At 43.5% G+C, this 27,691-nt stretch overlaps 2 protein-coding genes across 5 annotated transcripts in view; one reads left to right on the forward strand and one right to left on the reverse strand.

The window, feature by feature from the left end:
- MACROD2 (mono-ADP ribosylhydrolase 2) overlaps positions 1 to 27,691 on the reverse strand; it is an 861,356-nt gene that overhangs the window by 751,931 nt on the left and 81,734 nt on the right. The window lies entirely within an intron of this gene.
- On the forward strand, positions 1,519 to 13,323 carry FLRT3 (fibronectin leucine rich transmembrane protein 3). 3 transcript variants are annotated; one of them, XM_035553004.2, is made up of 3 exons: positions 1,519 to 1,682; positions 8,108 to 8,836; positions 9,951 to 13,323. In XM_035553004.2, exon 3 carries the CDS (start codon positions 9,996 to 9,998, stop codon positions 11,937 to 11,939), a length of 1,944 nt encoding a protein of 647 aa, XP_035408897.1. In that variant the 5' UTR covers positions 1,519 to 1,682; positions 8,108 to 8,836; positions 9,951 to 9,995; the 3' UTR covers positions 11,940 to 13,323. The 3 variants fall into 3 exon arrangements, with proteins under 3 accessions (XP_035408897.1, XP_035408896.1, XP_050565647.1); XM_035553003.2 differs by having other exon boundaries at positions 9,866 to 13,277; XM_050709690.1 differs by having other exon boundaries at positions 8,108 to 8,758; positions 9,951 to 13,277.

The raw sequence follows: 27,691 nt of genomic DNA on the forward strand, positions 1-27,691 counted from the left end.
CCAGGAATACTAACTGTAATTTCTAACTGCTGCCACAAGCCCTGGGCCAGACTTGGAACAGTACCAAAAGGTAGCTGAATGAGTACCATAGACAACTTTTATGAATATCCCAGAGTATATGCTAAGGTTTAGTGATACGGCACAGTAATATAGCACCGCAATCAGGTAACTAATGCAACTAAGTGAGGCGTGAGCAATACCAAATACACAACACTTTTGAAAAATGATGCTATAATCTTAATGGAGTCTCTGTTAAAAGATCTACTTGTTATTCAGAGCATCTCAAAATGCTTCCTTTGTTACCAGTCCATTGTCCTGCCCCACACAACCGAACACACTCTGTGACACCAAGTATACTTATGTCTGTGTAGTACATGTGCATAGGTACACAAATGGACAGGCGTAAAATGTGTTACATATACATTAAAATTTATAAGCGATACAGCTCTGCATACTGAGCTGATTAGGGCACAGCTCACCCTGCCAGGACTGTCAACAGAGACCCCTGTACCTTAACTTGAAGTGAATTTCTTATTAGTTTTTACTGTCTTTGGGGAAAGATTAGAACTGAAGCGATAAAGCAATAAATAAATAAATCCCTTTCCCTTGTTGTCGGGGAAGACCAATCCAGGATTTCTTTTTTAAACCTTTTGAATAAATATGGAACGTATAGAGCGTTTCAAATATAATGTTTCAAACACCTAAATATCACGTATGACAAGCAGTATTAAAAAATCTATTAAAATTCTCTAAAAAGGGTGAGACTGGACTCTTCCTAGTTTGTTTTTGATGAAACGAGAACAGACGGACTTCCAATGTCCAAACTTTGGAAGGAAAGTGCCACTTTCCAGGGCTTTCCATGGGCCTCGGGGAAATGGAGCTCCTGGAGAGAGGCCTTGAACCAGCAGCACTGGGAGCGGGGTGGGCACGGCTGGTGTGGGGACCCTGTGTCCCCTCATGACAGGACGTGCGCTGAGGTAGGGGATGGAGAAGCCCACCTCGTTTGTAATTACTGAGAGAGATAATTATCGAGCTATGAATAAATGGAGATTTACTGGGGAAGATTTGGCTTTATGGGTGAACATCTGGGGAAGATGCTTTGTGGGTTGCCCCGTGGCTACCAGAAATGCCAGGTTTTGTCAGAAAAGTCGCTTCTCCAGCGTGAAGCTCACCTGCCCTGACACAGCCTGCGGCCCCCCACCCCTTCAGCACTCGTTTATGGGTGGGGCTGGAAAACACACAAACGCTTTTTAGCGAATTTTTATTTTATTTCCCATTTTCTTTAACACTCGCACAACCCCTGACACCCACCAGTCCTCCAACACACCAAACCCCTCTCGTTTAACCCAGCCCCCCTCATCCCCCCTGCCTCAGCCATGGCGCCGCCGGCTGCTCCCCCTAGCGACGGCACCGCGCCCCCCCAGCCCCACCCCAAACCCCGCCCCCTCCAGGCCCCGCCCCCTTCCCCTAAGCCCCGCCCCTGGCGGTGACGTGCGGCCCCGCCCCCGCGCGCTGCCCGCTGCCGCCGCGACTTGAGGGCGCGCGCCCGGCTCCGCGCAGCTCCGCGCAGCTCCCCGGCACCGCGCCGGGATCACCGCGCCCGCACCGCCGCCGGCCCGGAGCTCGGCCCCTCTCCTGCCCCTACGCCCAAAAGCAACATTAAAAATCTCCGCGCCCCGCAGGTAAGTGCGGGGCTACGCGCTGCCTCCGCGCGAGTTGCGCGGGTCGGGCTGCGGGAGGACGGGGAAATGGGGAGCGGGAGCCCCCCGCGGGGGTGCGGGTCCCCGGCGAGTTCTCGGCAACTTCGGGGCCGGAGCCCCCTGCCCTGCCCCGGTAGCCTCGGCCCCCCCGCACCCCTCCTCGTCCTCACCCCCTCCCCAAAAATCCCCCCCCAGATCCCCGTCCCCAGCGCGGCCGGCCGGAGCCTTTTGTTTTCCCATCCCCAGCCCTGCAACTTCGCCTCTGCGCCGAGCCGGTCCTGCGGCAGCGGGCAGGGCTGCTCCTTTTAGTGTTAATTATTTCTATTAATTATTATTAATTATTGCATATCCCCCCCCGCTGCTGGCAAGGCGCGGCAGGAGTTGGGCGAAGCGCTGCAGCCCGCGGGGCGCCCACGGGGTCCCGATCCCAAACCCGGTCCCGATCCCAGTCCCTGACCCGGTCCCTATACCGATCCTGATCCCAGTCCCGATCCGGATCCCAATCAGGTCCGGAACCCCAAGGAGCAGAGGAAGGAGAGGCTAGGGACTTTAAAAAACACCCATTAATTATCTTGACCCCAATATTTAGTTTTTTTCCTTTTTTCCCCCCTCGCCTGGAAGGTGCTGCCCGAAAAGACGGGAGCATGAATTACTGCGTACCCTCGGGTGCCCGGGGATGCGGCGTCTTAATGAACGGTGCTTTGAGTTAGGGCGAAAAATGCTGAATTAGAGTGAAAAATGCGTTTGTCAATTCGGGCGTGCAGAGAGAGGAATTATCTGCTGCGAAACACAGATCTGTGTGTGCTGTCCTTGTCCATACATGCCACGCAGCGGGTCGTATTGGAGGTTTTGGTGCCCTTCCCTTCCTCACCCCCCCGCCAAATACCCTCAAGTTTCCTTTAATTTATTCCCAAACCATACAATACAGCCCTGTGTAAGATCGGTTTTCAAATACTTCATAAACAAAAGGTACGCCGGGGTTTATACGGGGCCGATTACCCTAAAATATACTGAGGTTATTCTAATCGTCCTATTCGGGCTGCTGTCGAGCTTTTCCATTTCTCCATCGACGTTTAATGACTTCTAAAAGCTGTATTTATTTTTCCTGCCTTCCCTGCTCTTCCTGTACACCAGAAACGGTGACTGAGCCTCGGTGTACATTTAAATGTTAATTCTCCTTTTTTTTTTTTTTTGGTACATTTGTACCACTTCATTTTAACTGGAGAGTGACCAGATAAATACCACTGTTAATGCAGTCAGCACGAGAAGTAAGATTCTGTAAAGTCTCTGAAAGGGTGATTTATTTTATTTTATTTTAATTCCCCCTTTGGAGGCCGCCTCTGTTTTTCTCAACAGGAGACTTTGGTGTAATTAAAGCAGAGAAAACTGGACAGCAGCAAAAAACATCTGACTTGTGGCTCTTAAAAGCACAGTTTTTGCAGCGTGTACCACCCCCCAGTGGGCAAAAAAACTCTGTAGTAAACTCGCAGCGAGCTTTCATCTTCGGAAATAAAAGTGTGCGTGTTGCAGCCAGAACGAAATAAAGGTGCACGTCTGGGGATTTTGCTTTGGGGTTTTCTTTGGGGTTTCCCTCGGCACCCTGTCGCTCTGGGTGGGAGGCAGCAGAAGCAGAGGCGGCAGTTTGCAAACTTGGTGCCGCGGTTCTTTGGGGTGGCCTGGTTTGGTAGCTGGCCATCTTTGTCTGCTTCGAGCAGGCAGTGCGAAGGGGCTGCCGCTCCTGCAGCCTATCCTAACCGCCTCCAGGCACGAGGCGACGCGGAGTTTGTAGGATTGCCGACATGAGAGCCCTGTGTCCTGGGGGCCCTAGGGAGCAGCCGGCGTCCTCCTGAGCCGCGCAGCTGGGAACAGCCGACCTGGCCCCTCCGTGGTGCCCCAAGTTTTCTGTTCCCAGGGGCAAATCCCAACGAGCAGGCAAGGGTTTGAGAAGGGAGAGAAACAAAACTACCACAGCTGTACCTCTATTTGAGTGAAATTTTTTTATACACTGAAAGGTTTGTGCCAGGAGCTCCATAGCAGGTATAATGCCACCTGCATTTGTCAGAGGGAAAAACTGATTTTTCCCTTGAAAGCACGGCAGCATTTGTGCTCCATTCTCTCGGCAGAAGTGCAGGCAGGGCAGCTCACCTCAGCAGCAGCTCTCAGAAGAAAACCTAGCAGCCATCGCTGGCCAAAGTGGGCGACCACCGAAGCAGTGAGCACGAAGCAGAGCAGAGCGCTCCCCTCCAAGTGCCTTTGGGACGGGCAGCCTCTGCCCGAGCCAAGCAGGCACAGCCCGGAGCAAGCACCAGCAGCATAACGCTGGGACCCTTGTCAGGCTGACATCTTCAAAGCCAGGAGGGGTGTTAGAAGCGAACTTCGGAGACCGACCACTGAACAACTCCGGGTTCATTTCCACTCTCTGTGGCAAACAGAGGCTCGGCAACCCTTGGGTGTGGAGTTAAACTTCTGCCCAGCATCCATTTCTGAGCCAGAGATCATACCGAAACATGCATTTTTAAGACATGGGAGTTAGGTAGAACCAGCCAGACAAAGGCAATATTATGTATGTGCAACTACTGCATAAGGTGGGGGGGAGCCAAAAAATAAATAACACCTTATCCAAGGCGGGGAGAGGCAAATTTCACCAGACTCTGCCCTGGAGAGCTCACCATCACTTCACCAAAAACCTCTGCATTCTTCAGCCCCCAAAAGGCAGTCAGAGGACCTTCTGCTTGCCTAGCGCTGAACAAAGGAGTGGGGCACCTTCCTGAAACACGATAATCATGGAAATTTCAGCTCTTAGACGCAGTGCTTAGAAAGCATTTTGCTGTCACTATCAACTAACTCGGAGTAATACACTTAAAAAAAGACAAAAACAAAGTGCATTAAGTACAGATTAGCGGTGGGGAGCTGGTGTTGAAAAGTTTGTGAAGCTATTTGAGAGGAACCGTGGCTTTTGAGAAGTAACCTGGCTGTGCCGGCAGTAGGTGGCTTCATCATTGTTTTAAAGGGCGAGGAGCACAATGTTTTGTGTTTCTGGTCCATTTCAGGATACAAACAAACACAGAGGTAATTCTGCAGTGTAAGTGCGCTGATTGAGGTAAACTGATTGAGGCTTGTCAAATGCAGGTATTCTCATACTTTAAATGTTACTTTTGTCCTATATAACCTAAAAACACTGGACAGAAGTTGTCTCCCTTGGCCCTGTAGGGTTGGTGGTTAGAAATAAGCCCTTGCTTTTTGCAGCTCCCTGAGCTGTTGGCAGGGACCGCAGAGGTGGAGTAGAAATTCAAATAAGCACTGTGTGACCTGAAGTGCGCCAGGTCTGGATTTTGTTCAGGTTTTATCACAGCTTGGAAAGAAGAAATCTGTTTGGCACCGCTTTTAGGTAAACTCCTGGCTTTTCAAACATACCAAACCTTTTTTTTTTTTTTTTTTCCGCTCTGCAGCTCGCATGCAAGTCAGGCAGTGTAGCTGGATACCACGTGTTACAGTAAATACAATGCTTTTTGGTGTGTTTTCTTGTATAGTGCAAATTACCTTCCACGATTTAAAATGAGATGTCCTGTCCCCCCCCCCCCCCCCCGTAGCTGCAGCCCAGCGATAAGTCCAGGCACAAGTCTCGGGCATTCCCTAGCTGTAGCAATGTGCTTGCTTACACAGTGCCCCAGGAAAAGTAATTTAACCATGCAGTCCAGCAAAAAAACTCCGAATAAAGATAAGCATAAAAGCTGCTGTTTGGTTGTTCTGACGTTACTTTTGTTACCAAAAAGTCTTTTTTATTTTTTTTGCATTTAAAAAAAATGAATTTTGGCACCTGCTTTCAGAAATCCATCTTTTTCTTCTCTGCTCAAAATTAACGCCTTCTTTCATAGCCATGTGTCCATAAAGCCTCCTAATTTGATGTCGCGGAGACCTGGACACAGTGCCTGGCCCAGTGGGGGTCACTTCTCTTTTCATCCTGCAGGATCAGCTATAATGGCTGGGTGTCAGGGAATATTTAGAGACAGCTCAAGAGGAGGAGAGTTTGAGCATGGCAGCAGGATTCCCTTCTTCTCTGTAGACAGATCACTGGAGCCTTTGATATGCAAAAACATTGTTTTCAGCTATGGCTTGAGATATAAAAGGGAAGTGCAAGATATCAAACAATCAGAACCTGAAGAAAACTATTCTAAGTTTAGAAAAGGGAGTGGGGGGTATGGTCTTAATCCACATTTTTGAAACAGTGTCATCTTCTCCAAAGAGACCTGCTTTTATTTTTCTCCCTTGTTTTTATGTAATTTTTGAGAGAACGGATAAAAAAAATTCCAAGATCCTAATGAGCTTTAGTGCTTTCATTTTAATCCTACACATTACTGCTATTATAATGGCAATAAATGAAGGGATGACTATCAAATGGAGCAAAAAAGAAACAGTTAATATGCTAGAGAGGTAAAATAAATGCACTTTTTCATGTTTATGTATACGTAATGTATGCATACTACAGACTCTGTTTTGATCAATACTAATGTGCTTTTTTTTACAGCCTACTTGACAACTCTAAAAGTTTCAAAGAACAATTCATAGAATTATTTTTTTCTATAAGTTTTTAAAAGTTATTGTAGCCTTCAAAGGCCTACTCAACAAATTTTTGTTCCTACTTCATAATTTAACTTCCAGAAAATACCCTCCGTCACAACTTCACAGTAGTTCTTGAGAGAAATCATTTTTTATACAGCTGTTAAGCATGTGTTTATTTCCAAGTTTTAGGAATAGATCCTGGACTTAAGTTTCCACAAACACTTCAGTAATACAGACCAAGGAAATTGGACACTGCTTAATCTCAAAGAATGTGGAGCCTTTTTGTTCCATTTTCTACTGACTGCATATGTTAACCAAGCCCTAAAACACAGGAATTCCCTTATATCCCAAATGTGGCCACACAGAGTTTTTACCTTAAATAAAGCATATGTTAAAATACTTATTTCTGCCAATCTTACAGTGCATCTTTCATTTTAAGTTAATGATTGTCACTACAAAACTGCTGAAACAAGGTGGGAAAAAAAAAAAACAGAAACCCTCAGATAAGCATGAAAGCAGCATCAGAAGAGCTAAAGCTTCACGATTCCTTCAGAGAACAGTAACACCATCTCAAAAGACGGTTTGGTTTGCCTTTTTTTTTTTTTTTGTTAAATGGTCACCTTTTTATATTGAAGAGGAGCATAATTTTTTCTATGTCAGTCAGTTTGTATCAGTGCAAATTTCCTGTTGCTACAGGACCTACTAAATGAGGACTTCATGATGCCTGCTCCAAATTGCAAAAGAGTTTTAAAGCAGAGACTGCTTTTGTGTAGGTCTATTATTTTATGATGGACAGAAGCAACTCTACCTATGCCCGTATGAAGGGAGCTAAGCAAGCATTATTATTATTCAGCCTGCTGTTTCTTGATAGCTTTCCAATGCTAAGGCCTGCACTCAGTTGTTCCCTGGACTACATGCAATCACCAAAGGGAAAAGGAAGTAAATGTTCAGGATTTTTTTTTAATTTCAGACTTAACCATTTCTATTTCAGACAGATAGTGCCTACATGCTTTCAGGGAACAGAGACTTGGTATCTCACCAGATGCTTTCTGCAGTAGTGCTATGAAGTAGCCCGAGTTAAAATACTGCCATTCAAAAATGACCAAATAATTAGAGTTCCTCAAGAAATAGGAAGAGCCAAGATTATTTTTCTTTCTTGAAATGAGAAAAATCAGATTAATAAAACACCAGTCTAAATAGTGATTCCACTGTGCAAAATGACAAATACAAGTGCTTAAAGGTTCATACAGCCTGGCATACTGAGCACACCTCATGGAGAAAACCCACATATTATCTCTGTTGTCAAAAAGCTGACACAGATGACTACTAGCTAGTTCACAATTCAGGAACTGGATGTTGCAGATGTGAAATACTAATTCTGTTTGAGTGAAAACTTTTCCTCTTTCATCCAAGAGCTACTGAATGGTGTTTAACTCATCTTAGATTTAAAGCCAAGGAGAGGCTGATGATACACCTCAGTTTACCAGGGAGAAAAAGCAAGCAAACACATTGGCCTCCTCCCAGGAGGCAGGACTGCCATTTGTCCTCCAGTGGGAAACATAACTTACACAGATTTTGTTACCATCTATTAATGCAGGATGACTTCATTTGCTACTGGAAGGAGGGAAAAGATTTGTTCCAGCAAAACTGCAACAGCACAAGACTAAACAGCAAAAGATATTTCTGAACGTCTCTGCATTTTGTTGAAATACCGTCGTTTTGGGATAACGAGCTGTGCTAGTTAATAAACAGCATAATTTATATAGGGATGCAGCACAACTCTGAATACTAGTGTCCACCACCAGTTGTTATTAATTACAATTTTTTCTGTTTGTTTTTATTTACAGGAAGTTAAAGGTTCAAGGAAAGCTTTAAAGGGGAGTTCTCTGGGAAGGAAGGGAGACTTGTGTCTTTTCACGAAGAAAACCACCCGACTTGCATGACGTGCTGAGGGCAGAGCGACCTGCTGTCAGTGCAGCGCAGGAGGAGATCTTTCCTGCATTACAAATTCGGAACAAGTGTTAGAAAGTGAGAGTTGAAAAATGGTCCTCTCCAAAAGGCATGGATGTACCAGGATGTAGCCACTGTACAAAATTTACCCTTGGATAATTCTGGACAGAGATAAAAGCCCGCTGCTGACCTCCTGAAGAGGCGACCACCATTCCAGCCTGAGCATAATGAATAGTTTCCATCACGTGGCGCTCAAGTCACCACCGCCGACAACTACACCATACACAAGAGTTGGTACGAGTTACAAAGAAAGTAATTCCTGTTAAAGGCGTTAAACCAAACAAAAGAGGCTGTCCTTTCACAGACTTTACATGAGGACAAAAATAGAAGGAAGTTGAAGCTTTTCTCCTCCCTGGCCTGGTGTGCTTATGTACCATGATAAATCTTTGTTGGATTGCTCCCGGAGCATAGTGCCAGGAGGCTCGCACTGCCGGAAGGATCGCTCAAGTAAACGCGGCCGAGGGAGAAGCAGCTCCATGGAGTAAAGTGTAAGAGCAGCTCACGAGACAGAAATTGTGTTTGCTGGACATCCTCAAGCACAAAATTTACTCTTACCTTTAAATACGGTAGGATCAATATTAATTTGTTTTCCTTTTCGTGCCTCGGAGAATAAAGTTCAATTAATATATGAACCCACAAGAGAAGGAAAGGGTCATGGCATCTCTTAATGCATAGGTCATCTTATAAAAGTTTTCACAACCCTAATTACAATGGTAATTGAATTATGTTGTCTTAAATGCTATAAAAATGCTAATTACCTGAGCTCAATGTACAAACATACAACCAGTGCAAAGCACAATTTCAGTCTCAAGAGTTAATTTATATTGTCCTTACCTGTACAGTTTGAACTAATAAGATGTGAAAATGTGGTTAAACCTGCCAAATAGGCTCTTATTAGTGTACTGCTCAGTAAGAAGACTTTTGAGAATGACAAATATTTAAACATGAAGTTAGGCATGTAATGAAATATTCCATCCAGTCAACTAGAAAGCCACAGCTCTAACAGCTATGTCAGTTTGTAAGCTACACACCAATTGTTTTATTCACCTTTCTAAACATTCCATCTCAAAAAAGAAGAAGAGTAAGCTGCAGTGTTTGTAGAACACACAACATAATGTTGAACACTTGAAAAAAATCAAAAAAGCTCTTTAGCTGGTCTTTGCTCTCGTCTGCATTTTATACTGTGCCAGTAGGACTTTCTTGAACCTGCAGAATAGCTACCACTGAACTCGTGGGTTTGGTGAGGGTTTTATAGTTCATGTAAGGGCTCCTAGGTAGTTAGCTGGCTTAGGAATTACTTCTTATCTTTCAGATACAGAATGATTTACTTGAACTCTGGTTTGACTTCAGCTCTGTACTTATCTGGTATCTGTGAACAAAGATGGTCTCTACACGAGAAATGTGGAGGAATCCTCAGAAGGAGCCTTCTTGCTTAAACAGAGCCATTTACAGATCAGACATACCTGATTATATTACTTTAAATTACCAGGCAGAACAGTTTATTAATTGAATTAGTAAAAGAAGGAGTATAATAACTGATGTAGAGAAAGTAAAATGTCTGCAAACTTGAATTTATTTTCATGTGTGTGTTTCAGATGTCTTCTGTAATGTTGAAGTTGAATTTTCATTGGAGTTTCTTCGCTGATGATCTGGATAATTTTGTTTGTTTGGTTTTTTTAGATTGTTGAAGATCAGAACTGTATACAAATCTCATCATTCCTGACCATGATTAGTGTAACCTGGAGCATCTTCCTAATTTGGACTAAAATAGGGCTGTTACTTGACATGGCACCTTATTCTGTTAGTGCCAAACCATGCCCTTCAGTATGTCGCTGTGATGTGGGTTTCATATATTGTAATGATCGCGATTTGACATCTATTCCTACAGGAATCCCAGAGGATGCTACTACCCTCTTCCTTCAGAACAATCAAATTAATAATGCTGGGATTCCTTCAGAACTGAAGAACTTGCTTAGGGTGGAAAGAATATATTTATACCACAACAGCCTAGATGAATTCCCCACTAACCTCCCTAAGTATGTTAAAGAACTGCATTTGCAGGAGAATAACATAAGGACCATTACTTATGATTCACTTTCACAAATTCCCTATCTGGAAGAACTGCATTTGGATGATAATTCAGTTTCCGCTGTTAGCATTGAGGATGGAGCTTTCCGGGACAACATCTATCTCAGACTTCTTTTTCTCTCTCGAAATCACCTTAGCACCATTCCCTGGGGTTTGCCTAAAACGATAGAAGAGCTACGCTTGGATGATAATCGTATTTCCACGATTTCAGAGCTGTCCCTCCAAGACCTTACAAATCTAAAACGCCTTGTTTTAGACGGAAATCTTCTAAATAACCACGGATTAGGAGACAAGGTCTTCATGAATCTAGTCAATCTTACAGAACTGTCATTGGTCCGCAATTCACTCACAGCTGCACCAGTAAATTTGCCAGGAACAAACCTAAGGAAACTTTATCTTCAAGAAAACCATATAAATCGTGTGCCACCCAATGCTTTCTCTTACTTACGGCAGTTGTACCGGCTAGATATGTCCAACAACAATCTCAGCAATTTACCTCAGGGTGTCTTTGATGACCTGGACAACATAACTCAACTCTTCCTTCGTAACAACCCTTGGCACTGTGGGTGCAAAATGAAATGGGTCCGTGACTGGCTGCAGTCCTTACCCTTGAAAGTGAACGTGCGTGGGTTGATGTGTCAGGCGCCGGAAAAAGTCCGTGGAATGGCTATCAAAGACCTCAACGCGGAACTGTTTGACTGTAAGGATGATATAAGCACCATCCAAATCACCACCGCGGTGCCAAACACGTTGTACCCGGCCCAGGGACACTGGCCGGTTTCTGTGACCAGACAACCCGAGATGAAGGCTCCCAACCTGAACAAGAACTACAGAACCACAGCCAGCCCAGTGCGCAAAGTCATTACGATATTCGTGAAATCCGTGAGCACGGAGACCATTCACATCTCCTGGAAAGTCGCGCTGCCGATGACTGCTCTAAGACTGAGCTGGCTCAAGATGGGCCACAGCCCTGCCTTTGGATCTATAACAGAAACCATCGTCACCGGAGACAGAAGCGACTACTTGCTGACGGCGCTCGAGCCCGAGTCACCATACCGCGTCTGCATGGTTCCCATGGAAACCAGCAACATCTATCTCTCCGACGAAACGCCCGAGTGCATTGAGACCGAGACGGCACCCCTCAAGATGTACAACCCGACCACAACCCTCAACCGGGAGCAGGAGAAGGAGCCTTACAAAAACTCCAGCTTGCCCCTGGCCGCCATCATCGGCGGGGCAGTGGCACTGGTGGCCATAGCGCTGCTGGCGCTGGTGTGCTGGTATGTCCACAGGAACGGGTCCCTCTTCTCCCGGAACTGCGCCTACAGCAAGGGACGCAGGAGAAAAGATGACTACGCCGAAGCGGGAACCAAGAAGGACAACTCCATCCTGGAAATCAGGGAGACTTCTTTCCAGATGATACCCATCACCAACGACCAAGTGTCCAAGGAGGAGTTTGTAATACACACCATCTTCCCGCCTAACGGCATGAATCTCTACAAGAACAGCCACAGTGAAAGCAGTAGTAACAGGAGCTACAGAGACAGTGGTATTCCAGATTCAGATCATTCGCACTCATGATACTGAAGGACGTGAAAGACTGGTTTGGTTTTGGTTTGTTTTTTTTTTTTTGTTTTTTGTTTTATAAACGAGAAAAGACTGACTTTAACGGTTGCTGTTCTACTGCAAAACACTGGATTAAAGACTGACAAAGCAATGTACTGTACATTTGCCATATAATTTATATTTAAGAACTTTTTATTAAAAGTTTCAAATTTCAGGCTACTGCTGCGATTAATGTAGTGGGGATACCTGACCACAATTCTCTATTTTAGTATTTTTTAGTAATTTGTACTGTATTTTCCTTGCTAATATTGAAGTTACAGACCATTTAACTTTTGTGTTCTACTGAGTAAGATGACTTGTTGACTGTGAAAGTGAATTTTCTTGCCGTGTTGAGCAGTCAGAACATTCATCTGAGATCCTTGTAAGTGTAAGCACAGGCCATTTTTCACTTTGGTATTAATAAAATAATGTTAAACCTGGCAAATCAAGGAGATCAAGCAGTGGTTGCAAAAGCTCACAGAACTTTAAATGTTGGGTCTATTAAATCTGTAAACCACAACAATATTCAATAAACAAAAATGCGTGTAGTAATGGGCAATATCAGCTGTCTGGATATATCCATTCAACAATGGTGAAATCCAATTGAAAAGAAAATAATCAAATCAATTACATGCATGAGACTGAAACTGTTGACACACATAAGGAAAGAATTGACCCCTGGAAGAAAGCATAACGAAATTTCTAACAAGGAATTCTAAAAAAAATAAAAATGCGCTGGGCTCCAGAAACCACGGGGCAGATACGGTTTTAGGGATAGATTTCTGGTTATCAGCACCAGCGGTCTGCTTGTTACAGAGAAAACAGTGATGGATGGTCACAGGCGTTTGGGAGGCAGGGGCAGGGCACAAGGAGAATGCTTGGCAACTGCTCCGGAACAGCAATAGGCTGAGAGGAGAGTTTCGTAAGAAAAACAAGCAGGACAAAAAACAGGCAATGCAGCAAGGTATAAAAAATTTTAGTCACAAAGGTAAACAAAATTGGGGATTACAGCTATTTTAAAGCATATATTCAAACAGTATGTAGGTATGCGTTAACTATACTGCTGTTACAGTCAGGAATACTGCCCATTACTGTCACAGTTTTCCAGAAATTCCTTGGTAAATCTGTAAGGTAACGTTTCTTTCTGCCTTCCTGCTGAACTATAAGCTATTTTCATGTTTAAACCCCAAGCCACTCTTTGTTGCCATAATCATTTGTTTCTTCAACTAAAAACCAAAGTGCATTGTACGCCCTTTGGCTAGTCTTGTATGTGCCTTGATCCAACGCTACATGTATCAAGCTTTTAAAAACAAAAGAAAAAAAAATTAAAAAAAAATAAAATACCCACTTTTTCATACGTAACTTAAATATGAAAAACATTGTTCTTATTGATGAATGAAGTTGAAAAATTAGTACAGAGCAAAGTCACATGTCTGCAGTGCACTGGTAGGAAATTCACTTGAAAGCTACTACTTTTCAGATCATGAGTTTCACCTTTTTCTTTGTTCAACACAGTATCACACTTCCTGGGTTTCTTTAATTACTTTGAAAAAGCAAGTTTTCACAACTTCCAAGTGTGTTAGCAATGAACAAGAGGGAAAGCACAGAGTTACAGCCCTCCAAGATACAATTTTTTTCAACAAACACCAATAAAAAGATACGGGGACCTACAAAAGCTTAATATTTTGGACAATATTTCTGACAGGAAGGAATGTATACCAAATGCAAATCAATTATAAGAGAATTTTAGCAGTGCTGAGCCTGACTGTTTCTCAATGACTGGTACAGGACAGAAGATGACGGGACAAAGTGAGAGACACCAAGACTGATGGTTTCAGCAGTCAACCAGCAAATGACCCTTCTGCCAGAGGTCCCATTTCCAGTAACACACAGCTCATTTCAACCTCATTTTCCAGTTACGGCAACACCACCTGCAGTTTCAGAGCAGCAGAGGAGTCTCGATGGAGGAGCAGCATGGTGCTTCACCACTGACCTCCCGCAGTCCCATCGTCTCCTTTACAGGCAGCATCATCAGGATCCACCATGCCAGAAGTACTAGGGGCATGTTCTGCTCAACGTCTCTGTGTGCAGCTCTGGGTGATGCGTGGGACTATTTTGCCCAAGAGACACACGCAGCCTTGCTATGTTCCTGTGCAAAAGGCTTCCCGAGCAGTAAGTGGGGAAGGAAAACCAACCCAAATGGAGAAGACAGACCTGTTTTGTTTTTTTCCATGTAAGCTAGCGTACAGGGACCCTTACACCTGAGATGCATTTAATGTCTGGATCACTGGCAACAGATAATTAGTTCTTTGCCATCAGCTCTCCAATAGCAAAATTAAATGGGTTTTGCTGGGTTTTCAAGCTCTTGCTGCAAAAACCTCTCTTATAGTTGACTCAAAATGTATGATGCGTAAAGGGTAGCAGAAAACTCAATGAGTACTCTCCCGTGTCTCTACTTAGACCATCCAGAGGCAGCCCAGTGATGGTACACACCATCTACCCACACTTCTCGGATGATTCCACGCAAAGGTACAATGGGCTACAGCAAGTTGCCATTTGAGGAGCTAATTGTGTACCAGTCCTACGTGCAAGGACTTTGCATTATAAAATTCATGTACTTTGAGACAAAAATATGCAAATCCAAAGCACCCTCAACAAGTTGCTCCAGTCATTCCACGTTCACCTACACCAGAAAGCAGGTGAAAACCTGGAGAAATGATGCCATCCTCTGTGGCAAAACAGACCAGGTGTGCAGGCAGAGCCGGTTGCTTCCTACAGCAATTGCTGTCAATGTAAAAACCACGGCACATCTACGGTTCTTGAGTTCTATGGCAGCTTTTACAGAACATGCATAATATTAAGACGTATCAACTTGGCAAGTGAAAGATTCATTTCAGACTAGGCTTTGTATTTTTTTGTCTTTTGATATTTACATAAATTTCTGTTCTGCTTCATGCCACGACTGTCTCCCAAGACTCTTCTGCTTTACATAGCACTACAGTTAGAGCATGCAGTGCTCTCCAGCACCATGCATAAATCCATTCTATTAGACAGTTCTGTATGTAGACAAATATGATTACTACATTGAGCAGTTTACTCATCATATTTATCAAAATTAATCCACATTAAATTATCTCAAATAACTTTTTAGTTCCACATTATTTCAGTCTACTGTCAAATATTTAATTTCAGAGCATGGAATGAAATTTTTTTCAACATAACCACAACGTATGTGCTGAGTTAATTGAATCAGCATCTTCTATGTTAAAATTCTAAGCCTGGTATCTTTTACATTCCTTATTCTTGTCCCTTTTTAGATTTATATTGCTATCCTGAATTGCTCACAGTTCCGTTGTAAACTAAAAGCTGACTCCAAAAAAACAGCTGGTATTTTGGAAGCCATATTGTCTCATCTCAGTAAACTTCCGCAACTACATTTGCTTCATTTGTAAGCTATTATTTCCTAACTGTACAACAGCCTGAAATGCAACAACTGTTGGGGTTTGGGGTTGTTTTTTGTTTTGTTTTGTCTTTCTCCCTGGCTTTAACAGTACCAATATCAAAGCATTATGGCTTTGGAACACAGTTACCAATTCTTCTGCTAATGCACTAGCTAGCATGCAAGCTATATTGTGCCAATGCTGTACATATTGAATGTAGAGCAGCAAATGCAATAAAGCAAGAACGAAAGTAATAAAGAGCCTTATTTGCTAGTAAAATAATTTACTGATAACATAATGCACTGAATACATTATAGATTTCTCTCTCACTTAAGAGGATGCATTTCTGTGCGTTCGCCTGCAACTGGACAGGATCTTTGAATGTGAACTGGCAAAGCCACCTGCCCAGATTTATCCAAATCAGATTTGTTTCAGTTTTGGATGGAACCATCACTCGCATGGATATCCTCTGCTTTCAAAACAGCTTAACATGACTTTCAAATCCACAGAGGCACCCTCACCACTTAGTGTTTCAGCATCACCTTGGGACTGAGCTTTGTTTAATTAACTGTTTCTTTAGTGTCACCACAACAAGAAGCTTCAAGCCACAAGCCACCACTTACCACAACTGAAATCTACAAAGCATGAAGTTACTCCGTAACTGGGCAGTTTGTTTTTCCAGACTAGCCAGGAGTGATTTGCCAGAAAGGAAGATCCCATTGACTGAATTCAGACGTGACAATTTTACACTTTAAAGCATATTTTTTCTTTGTGAATGAATTCAATTTGGGGGATGGTGGAGGATGATGAAATGACCCTTATGATAAAGTTAAGAGTTGTTTCAAACACTCTGAAGGTATAACCACGACACAGAGGCTGGACACAGGTGCTTTAAAAGATTTTTTCTGCTAAACATGCATGTTGGATTGAATTTTAATAGTAAATCATCAGAATATTTCCTGTTCCTCTCAAAAACAACAACAAAAAAAGATAAACACACTAACTATGTGGAACTAAATAAAAGAATGGCAGAACATCTAGTTCAAGGCAAGCATCACTTTCATTTTACCAGCATCAAGCAAGATGCTAATTTTCCTGTAGTCTTTCATGATTGCTGGGGAACTTTCCTACCCCATGTGGAAACCAAAGCACTTCTACAAAATGGGTCCCAGAATAAAGAACTGTCCTCTGGCAGCTCCCTGGATTAACGGTGGTCAAAGGCGCAAGGAAGGAATGGCGATGGCCAGGAGCTGACCCCTGTGGAGAACATGCTGCCAACATGCCCCACATCTCAGACCAGGCAAAACTTCATCGTAAGCTATCCCTGAAACCTGAAAGACAGGGTTTGAGGGCTGAAGTGTATCAGCTAGCCCCAATCGCTTATTACTGCCCTTTGTGTTTTCTTAGGATGAAAACACAGGGGAGTTGTGGTAACAACACCAGGAGCTGAAAACGCCTTTTGAAATCTGAACCTGGACCTTCTAGCTTAGCAAGAGCACTCATAAATAAGTTATAAAAATAGAAGCATCTTAGGAGGGCTAATTAAATAATCTGACTTGTTGAAGCGGGATGATAGCACTCATATGGGCTGATGCCCTGTCCTGAACAGCCCTCTTAAGTAACCAAACCAAGGGAGCAGGTCATAGCCGAGCGCCAGCCCCTGCTCCTGCTCCTGTGTGGAGCTTAAGCACTGCCTATCTATAGATGCAGTCACGGAAGGTCTCACTGCTCAAAGCCAGGGGCTGCTCGATGGTCTTCCATCATCAAATACAGGAACACCATTTACAGAAGGCCTAAATTATGCACACATTAACTTGAGTAATAATTGAACTTTTTAATTTAAGCAAAATATTTTAAAATATCTGTAAGATCAGAAATGCACATCCTGTTCATGTACTACTCATTTCCTCCTCTAGTCTTTGTCCCTGATAAATGCCTACCTGGCAACTGGATTTCCACATGAAAGCAGGTGTTTTCTGCGGGTACTGGTACTGGTTTTGTTTAATTCTTTGCTGGTTTTTGTTGTCGAGTTGATTTTTTTTAATAGGTATAAATAATTTCACTCTAAATCTTTCAGTTTAAATTGGATATAAAAGTGAATTGGTTGACAATTTTAACACCTATCCCACATCAATACATGTTTAAGGCAAGCGTGGGGGGGGGTTAAAATAGCACCCACAAACTTCCCTTTCTCATCTCTTCTCACATTAATGCTTTTCAGGATTTTAACTGAAAAGCATTGCCTTTTTTACAAGAATTGCGCTAGGGTAATTACATTAGTTCGCAGCACTGTAAGTTCCTATGTAAATATGGGAGTTTTTATTCTGAGATGCATGCAAGCAACTGCATTTATGTAGGCAGTTGTGCATCAGAAACAACAACAAATCAGACACAGCAGCCATGTTGAGTCTAAGCCTTTGACCAATGCTGAACCTGCTACATTAGCATTGTTTTCTGAATTACCAGAACAGGCATTAGCAGCTCAAATGAGGAGTATACGAAAGTACGCTTACCTCGCACATCATATCAGGCTACAGCTCTCTACGTGTAAAGTGGAATTAGTTTGGCTTCCTTAAACTTAAGTGTTGCTTTTCCACGGCTTCAATGGGAAAACAATTAAATGAATGCTCAAAAAGATGAAACCACCTACCCGGGAACACTGCTGTTCTGACAAGGAAGAGGATTTAGGAAGCCACTCTGTAACTCTTACTTCAGGAGCACAGACAAAACCCAAGCCTGCATAGACCCTTCATCCCTTTTAGCCTGCATGTAGTACATGCTCACCCCCCATGTAATTAACAACATTAATCAGAAACAAGTGTGATTTGCATTGCACTCCTCTAAGAAGAAACAAACCCCAAACACTGCTTTTGTTTCCTGCAGCTGGAACAAGACGCAGGATCGTGGTAACTGCAGCATCTCCATTTCGTGGCCAGTTGTTTACCTGGTTTCAGTGATCTGCACGAGAAGCGGCGAAGGCGCTTATTTTGAAGCCTGACAGAATACTTGACTGCCTGTAGGGAACACAAGCTCATTAACAGAGAGAAAGCCGAATACTGGGGAAGTGCTAACCCAGCAAGTAAACATAATTTTAGGACATTAGCTGATAATGCCGAGCCTCTGTGCCTAATGTCTGCAAAGCAATTATTTTACTGTGACAGCAGCTTAATGGCATGTTACCTGTTTCATCCATTAATAACCTTTTCTTTTCTCCCCAATACGGTAATGACATGCGGTGTACGACCACAAGAATCGGTATTCCCCGATCTTGGAAGCTGCTTTGGGATCTGGAACTCGGCACTTTGTGGCCAAGTGAGGTGAAAACCCAGATACAGGTGAATCCTGCCAGAGGGCTGAGCTGCCAGCCCCACACCATCTCTGTGCCCAAGGGAGAAATGGCAGGATTCAGCCCTGCAGTGGCAGGGAGGGAGGACACGAGCAGCTCCAACAGGGTCTGCTCAGGCTCCTGGAGCTGGGTTTGGATGCAGGGGAGTTTTTGCTGCTACTCCGAAGGCTCAAGAAGGTTGAGCACTAACAGGGAAGTAACTACCTTTAAGGTCTTCTTCCTTTATTTTTTTCCCATTCTTTTTAAATTAAGCTGATAGAGTTTGTTCAGTAAACACGACCAATTTGCATATAAGAAGCTCTTCACTGCTAGATGCATTTGTCTACATATAGTGGAAAGGTGCTAAACTCTCCTCAAAGAGTTTGCTGTTAAATCCATGGTAGGCACATCGCAAAACATTTACCCTCGAAATCTCCAACTATTACCCGAGCTTACAAATACATGATGCTAAGGGGAAAAATAAATAAATCAGATATTCCTAAGAAGCCGCTCTCAACACTACTACTTGCCTCCGGCCCATATTTATACTGAGAAAATCCAAATAAACAAGGTCAGTTAAGGAGAATTCTTGGGGAGAGATTTGACACCACAAAGTAGTATTTCTGCTACTCAAAACTGAACTTAACTGAACATAAGAACAACAGCTTGGTTTCTGAAGGCTTATCCATGCCAGTAAGTGCTCAGGTCTTTAACTACCTACTAGCCTGGGGACCCCACCTGGGTCCTGCACGCTGGGGCTGCCCTGACCACTGCAGAAAGAGGCACTAAGAGGAGCCCAGTGCAACTGAGCCTACAGCAAACAGTGACAGGGACACCCCAAATTATGAGACGTACTACTATCCTAGGCTTTAAAAAAATACCACTCCCCCCCCCCCAAAAAAAAATAAATAAAATAAAAAACAACACAGTTTTCACGCATGGATGTTTTGATGCAATGCTCAGTTTCCCCTGCAAAATACCTTTTAAGGTCTATTTGAATTCACAAACAATTCTAGCTACCACAAGCACATTTTCATTAAGGACTTTTTCCCCCAGACCTCCTGACATATTTCAATGCACATTCTACACAGAAGGAAATGAATGTTTGTGCAGCAGGGTTCATCGACATCTTCCTATTTTCCCTACGTTATCAACTGACTGACTCTTTCTAAAAGCGTTTTTATCTTTTTCAGTCATTAAATATTAAAACAAAAAAAATGTTTGCCAATTTAGCTTTTAGGATACTACTGATAGGAGGAAAGGGAAAGGAAGGAGATCCATTAAACTAAGATGCTAATTAGAGGAAAAAGCATGCTACAATATGTTGCAGGTAGATATCCTGTTTTACTGACAGGGGGAAATAAACCTTCACAAATCCTGCTGCATTGACCAAAGGCCCTATGGAGGTGCTCATGTAAGAGCGTGACCTAATCGAAGGCTTCCCTCCTCGAAGGATGGGAGCTGTGTGACTGTTCACTATTTGTTTTATTATTTGTATGGGTTTTTTTACACCTCCAAATTACCGAAAATACTCCCTGCCACATTAAATACTGATGGGTTTAAAATAAAAACATCTTTACCCATTGCTGCTTCTCATGCTAATGAAGACTAACTTCATCCTTTAATAAAATCCCCCCAAACCAGTCTAAATGCATTCAGCAGGTTGAAAGGCTACCAGTGAAGCACGCATCGACAAAAGCCAGGTCTGGATTATGCAAAGCTTCTGCTGCGAATGGGTGACCAACGATTTCAGTGGGAAAACAAGAGGAGACGGCGAACAAAAACGTTCGCCACCAACACAGAAATGCCTTAACGCAGAAGCAGCTGGAGTCTGGGAATGCTTGGGCCCGATGGGATGGGACAGCGGGGACACATCAGCGGGTTGTGCTCAAGTCCTCCTGCCCTGCCACGGCTTCCCTGAGCGAGGAGGATGCTCCTGTCCCCTCCCAGCAGCAGCCAAACAGCCAGCCTCCTCACTCAAGCTGCATTCCTGCAGAAAGGCAAGCGGCCGTGACAGGCGCTGATGGGTGTTGGAGGCCTGCCAAAGCCTCGGCCTGCGTGCCTCGCAGCCCACCGAAACGCCTGCACAGACGTGGAAACATTCCCCATGCACACCAGGGGAGCTCCTGCAGGTGCTGTCATCTCTGCTGGGTCAGGGCAATGGACAGCCGCACGTACTGTTTAATTTGGGGTAAAAAAATATGTATCAAGATGATGTATTTTCATATGATAAAGCCAGGCGTCATGTTTTCTACTGTTCTGCACAATAATAGTGGTGTCTCACCTAGTGGCTCGATGGGATGGACATAAATTAAGGAATTTTAAAGACACTGTCAAGTGTCTGGTCTTACAAAATGTCATCGCTGATCCTTGCATCGCACAGCCCCCTCAGTAATCGTGACACAAGAACTGTGTGAGTGCAAATCAGTGTTCCTCACGTCCTGAAAACAAGCAGGAGGAGTAAGAGGATACAGAGTAGGTGTGCCCAAGAGCAACATGACATTTGTCATGTCACATCATCAGCTGAGGGATTACTGAAGTTCACTTCATCTCCCCCCAAAAAACAGAAGTGTCATTCCCCACACCACGTTGCTGAGCCAAGACCTTTAAATCCTTCTTCTCTCCCATGGGCTGGGAGAAATTAGGCTATTTCTCTAATGGCAGCTCGCTCACCACTTAATGCCTGGGATATGTTGTTATATGCTGAGCGTGCAGGTTGCCTGAAAACTGCAGAGTGCCGGGGGTTTTGCTGTTGGACTGACAGTTTTGCAGGTGTAATCACTGTACCTGCCTAGAAAAAAACGTTCTGCGTATGGTGAAAGGCAATGATGGTAATTGCAGGTATGTCTCATTAGAATAAACCTAGCAAGAAATAAAAAGGAAAGGGGAAAAAACCTTCCTGCTCACTGTGGTGCAACTTCCATACTCCACCTTGATTGAGAAGCCCTGCAAGTATTTAAAGATTGTTCCAGGCAAAATAAAAAAAGAAGTTTGAGGCCTTTTCATAATATTGTTCCTTCACTAACGATTTTAAAAAGTACTTGTAATCCTACAGTTTGTAATCTTGTAACCTTATGGCTTGACAGTAATTCTCAGCTGAACTACAGCAGCAGTAGAAGGAATCATCACACTATTCTACAGGAACGTAACATGTACTAAAGATAGGGAAGCACCTATAAAATACCAAAATGCAAGCAAGTACAGACCAGCTTGGCTGTTCAGCACTGCAAAGCCTGCGATGCTTTTCCATTTAACAATGCTTTCTCCAGGTGTTGCGTACTCTGAACTCAGAAACAAATATTATGCACAGCCATACTGCAAATGGGGAAAAATTATTAGGGCTCAGTCTGTTTATTCTCCATTTTCTTCGAAAGAGAAATGTCTAACAATGGTTTATATTTCTCTTTAAATTAACTATCATCATTCTCCTTTAAAATAAAGATACAAACATATGGTCAGATGTTTTTCTATATACAGCATCATCACTCTTATGCTAAAATTAATAGCTCTTCCAAGTAATTTTTGCTAAACAGCTGAAATCCAAAAGTAAAGACGGTGCAAATTACAACACTAATTTATTAAGCTACTTTCAAACGTGTTCAGCTTCCCCATATTCTTTGCTCGCAGCATTATGGGGCCGTTTGATAAAGCAAAACTGCAGATGTTCAACCCTTTGTTTGCCAAGATACCTGGGGCTGAAAAAAGAAAAGAGAGGCAACAGCACTGGGGCTGCCTCGTCTTACCAGGAGCAAGGCTGTGCTGGAATGGCTGCTGCTGGAGGAAATACAACAGCAGAAACTCCTGGGGATGGCATTACCATGATGCTCTGCAATCCAGGCACATGACAAGCAAGAGCGAGAGCCTTGGAGAGCCACGCTCACCTCCCCTCCTTGAAATACTCGGGTACCTTTCCCACCGGAGCAGGGGATATATCTTACAGCTGTCATCAACAGAGACTTTGAGATGGTACACTGGGTCAAGCACACTGGTCACTCCTGGCGCCAGCTCAGCCTGCTCGCTGACATGCCTGCCAGCACTCGTCCTGCTGCCTTTCGAGTTGGGGACAGCGCTCACGTTGCTCCACCGCAAGCTGTAACCCATCCAAGCTGAGCCCTCCTGAGCACACCGTGGGTTATTCAAAGATAAAAGCTCTCGGCTTCTACTTGCAGCTGTCCTGCGAAATTCTCTCGTTACAGGCACACCTTTCTCATAGCAACTTTGTTTTTTAGGTTTTTCCTGAAGCAGGTGCTTTTGAAGACAAGGGCCGCATCGCTTGGTCACTGGGATTGTATTTTAAATGACAAAGCTAAAAGGCTCTGATTAATCAAAGTGATTTTTTTTTCCCCCTATCAGAAGGTCAACTGCTTCGCACATCCACTGTTAGAAAGAGAAGAACAAATCCAGGCAATATTTTCTATTTCCCACTTCTACTCCAAGAAACGTGGGTGACATTTATAACCTGGGTATAAAAGCTCATTAATACCATCGCTGACCTATATAAAAAGGGTTATTGGCTTAACACAATAGGAGACTCTCTCCCAGAAAACGGGCAAGAAAAGGAAAGAACGGCTCAAGATAAGCCATCTCTCCACAAACACCAGCTCAAAAAGCTGAGATCATTAAGCGACAGTATTAACAGGGTTGACGTTTTTCACCTCCTCTCTGCTCATTTAAAAACTCGTTTAAAACCGCAGAATAAAAGCCCAGCCAACACCCCGGTATGCTTTAAAGGTAATTCTCTCTCAAAGGGCTGATAGCAGGCGGGGAGTGGGAGAAAGGTTTATTTCAGCTGAGCTCATCTGACAGACTGGCACCTACTTGGAGGTGTCTGAAGAAGCCTGGCGTGTTCACGCAGCCACCGAGAGGAACAGTAAATCTTCGGGGAAGACACGTCTGCCTGTGCGTTATGTTCACTTTTAACATACTTCCCCCTCTGGAAGCTTTGTTCTTTCTTTTAAATTCAATTGTTTAAGAGAAGCTCCCCCATTGTCGTGCTCTGCTGGACCCAGGTGTCTGAAGAGAACTGATTCCAACACTTGATCTTTGGGCATTTTTATTTTTTTTTGTCCTTTCCTATCCATGTGGAGAACAATCCTACCTCCTCCCAGGTTCCATTTTGCTGGGCTGAAGAAGTCAAGCTAGTCCCCAGCCGGCTTGCCAACCCTTCTTCCCCCAGCCAAATTGCCCTTCTGTGTGACCTGCAGCACTTTAAATCACCTCCCTAAATACAGGCAGGCCACCTTCTTTCTTTGCTGCTCCCAAGCGATGAGGCTGAGCATACAGAAGAAATTAATATCATCCATCCGTAAGCACACGACATTCTCCTAAAGCCAATTAATGGCGGAGGAAGGCAGTTCTTCGCACATCATCATCCCGTCCTCTGCCACCTCACCAAGGCCTCTCAGCTTCGGAATCGGCAAATTTATTTAGCATGCTTCTAATTCTTCTGCAAAGGCTGCTAATGAAAATATTAAATAAGGCATGATTTGATCCTTGAGGAACTCCAGCAGTAACTTCATATGTTCAGCAGAATGAAACAAATAAGCTCACAGCGATGCAAGGTTACTGAGAGCAGTACGAGTTACAAGGTTACCAGAGACTTCAGCATTTGAGATATTTCAACCACTTTAAAAATCTTTCTTGTGAGATATGGATTACGGTGATGCAATCGAATTATACCCAATTATCTCAAGCATTTCGAGCACTTGTGCCAGCCACCCACCCTGAAGAAAACCAGGAACAGCCAGTTTGACACACGGAGACACAGGAAGACCGGCGATTACTTTTGTTCATACTAATAAGAAAAGAAGGCCTTCATCATCTTCTGGTTTTCCCAAGAGGTCCTATCAACCACATGAAGATGCTTTTTTGGCATCACAAAACAGCTTGCGAAGCACAGATCCCCTATGATACTGCAATTAACTCATTTCCTATACTCAAATCTCTTATACAGCAAATATTTTAATTAATTCTTTAAATATATATTCCTCCAATAGTTTAAAACTTAATTAAAATTAAAAGTGTCTGATAGTATCTCCTTATCTGGTTACAGATGCTTTTTTTTTTTTTTTAATTTGCGGTGATGGTACAGCAACCACATTAAAAGGGATACATATTTGACTCTACATTCTTCCAGTTCATCGTAACACTAAGAAAATTAATTCAATCTCCATTTACACTCACAGAATCTGTCTCCTGTTCCTATAACAACTATTTTTTTTCTTTGTTTCACCCTCTAATTTTACAGAAGCATTTTGGACTTTGCCCTGGGCATGTCTCTGAGAGCTGCCGACATTTGCTGATGCTTAATCTCCTATTGCATAAGTTATTGCTTAATTATAACCCTATTTGAAAGAAGCTAAATAAAAACGGACCACTTAATTATCGTGAGACACCAAAGAGGCCCTAAGTTCTCTGCAACCCAAGCTGCTCCTCAGCAAGTTTTTATCACGCAGGCGTCATGCAAGACTCGACCTTCTTCCACTTGCCCCAGCAGCGGCGTTTAGGGACGCTGAGTATGCACAGCAGTCCTTTGGAAACCTAGCAGAGCTTCTGGTGGCTGTAGAGCAAGCGGGACCTCTCCACTGTGCTCAAGTATTCACACACACAGAAAAAAAAACAGGCTTATCTTGATGCACTTATTAACTGCAGCCTTTTTGTCTTTATAGCCACCTAATTAACCAAACTGATGCATTTACAATGCAAGCGCTGAATAACCAAGTTTACCTATTACATGCACAACTAAATACAGCATCATTTCGGTGCTTCCCCACCACCCTCGTTCAGAAACTATTTATGCACAAACGCCAAATTACGCCCTGGTTTTGCGCTTGGGTATCTGAGCATAATTTTGGCTTCCCGATACGTAACGAAATGCACTCAAACCCAGCAATTTACTTGAGAAGCAGTCACAAATTTCATTTGTGTCTGAAGCTACTGTCTGAAAGGCTTGTTCATGAATTGTAAAATAAGTTCCTGCTCCATATTATGCAAATAGCCAAATTCTAGCATTGTAGCAGAAGCAATGAGCTTGTTATCCTGTCAGTCCTGCAAACAGACAGACACCTTCTTAGAGCATGGCTTTGAAAAGCGCTCGTGTGTTGCCTTAACTGTGCTACTTCTGATACTAATGAAGGATTTACCACTGATGTAAATGAGACGGGATTCATCCAACAATGAGCAATTCTGAAAAGCCAGCCATTTATCTAATAAAATAGCTTGCTTTGCAAACAGTATTGTCACGCTTAGTAAAAATTCCCGTAAGAGCATTTTTATCAACAGAAACGCAAGATATCCAATGAAATCAAGCAAGCACCAGAGAAGTAAGATAGCAGATATCAGGATCTTCATTAAGGAAAGGAAACATCACATGATGCGTTCTCAAAACGCAACAAAAAAAACTCGCTTGGGTGTTCAATAATTAGCTTCGGTTAGATAAATTATACAGATAAACGTTTGTACGTGAGAAATAAGAGTACATGTGACTGCCTAAATTCAGATCATATGCACCCAGACAGCCGTGCATTATGGAAACATTATGCTTATGGTGCGTGTGGGAGGACTGAGATGGGGAAGGGAAGAGTGCTGCCTCGCTGCATCTCAGAAACCACAGGCTGCGAGCAGGCTGGGTGCTGCCCGTGCGGGAGCATAGAAGTACACGTGTACCTAACAGTGAGCCACAGGGATTCCACTAAACCCTCCTGTTACCTCGTCCCCGAGCCACCAAAGTGGGTGGCTGCTCTCCTGGCCTGCCCAGGAGCAGAGGTAACTCAGTCCAAGCAGATGCCTGCAGCCCAAGCAAGCAAAGGGGATTCCAGGGGCAGGACAACATCCAAGTGCTTGCTGCGTCCTATCACATCCAGCTGCTGCCCAAGCAGCTAGCATTATGTTTGTTTATATTAAATCCCTGTTTTTAACTCTTTAAATTGATCCCACTTTATAAAAAGCCTAGTCAGTTTTACTATATTTATACTTGAACCTTTCCCACTGCATTATGCTCCTTTACAACTTGCATTACAGAGCAGCTCCAACATCCACGTTCTTTCCTTCAGAACAGGTTTCAAATGCTTTTGTCTCATTATGGTAAAACACAACGGGAAGAGCTAGCTCTAGTGTCTTACAACACTAAAACAGAGGCAATTCTTGCATGCTGCAGCTGGAAACAACTCACTGATAAAGCATCAAGTGGTATTTCTATCAGCAGATTGGGGGGAGCGGAAAAAGGATGGGGCAAAAGGCAAGGAACTGGTATGGACTTCATAAGCCTCTGCTCGCTCTCATTTTTCACAGCTATAAAGGAAACATTCATCTTTGTAACGTGTTAAATATAAAGAGCAGCTATCAGGGCTTGCCCTGCTTGCAGGCTCATGGGGGTTACGGCTGGCCAGAGCAGTCACCACCACCACTGGTACTACAGCGACATCAGGGGTACCTTCAGAAATAATGCTGGAAAAAAGGGATTTGCATGCATTGTGTTCTCTGAAGTCACTGCACACGCAGAGCTCTGGCCTGCAACGTGAGCTGCACTGGGGGAACGCTGCTCTGAAACATGCCAGTGCTGCCCAAGCGAGGGGCTTTCTGCTGACGGGCTCTCTGTGCGTCTGGGCTGAGCCAAGGGAGCTCAGCCTAGCCACTCCATCACCTAGCGTATTACAGAAATGTGTAGCTTTTCTCTTGTTCCTAATTATATTCTCAGACTACACAAGAAAACAGATTTATCTATTCCCAGTAATCTGTAATTGACAATAGTGCTATATTTAGCATTATATTTCCAATCCTTCAACAACGACAACAAAAAAATACGAGAAAAAAAAAAAGAAGAGAGAATTAAGGAGAGAAGATAATGTCAACGCTTCCACAGACATTTGAGCCGAGCGTACTTATACGCTCGCATAAATCAAACTGGCACAATCCAATTTAAATATGAGTCCTGCAAGGCTTTTTCATTAGTGCATTGTTTATGC

The sequence above is a fragment of the Cygnus atratus genome, chromosome 3, assembly GCF_013377495.2.
Source record: "Cygnus atratus isolate AKBS03 ecotype Queensland, Australia chromosome 3, CAtr_DNAZoo_HiC_assembly, whole genome shotgun sequence".
Lineage (NCBI taxonomy): Eukaryota > Metazoa > Chordata > Aves > Anseriformes > Anatidae > Cygnus > Cygnus atratus.

Excerpts from the sequence above, each read along its gene's own strand:
- FLRT3 (XM_035553004.2), top strand. The coding sequence starts at position 9,996 with ATGATTAGTGTAACCTGGAGCATCTTCCTAATTTGGACTAAAATAGGG.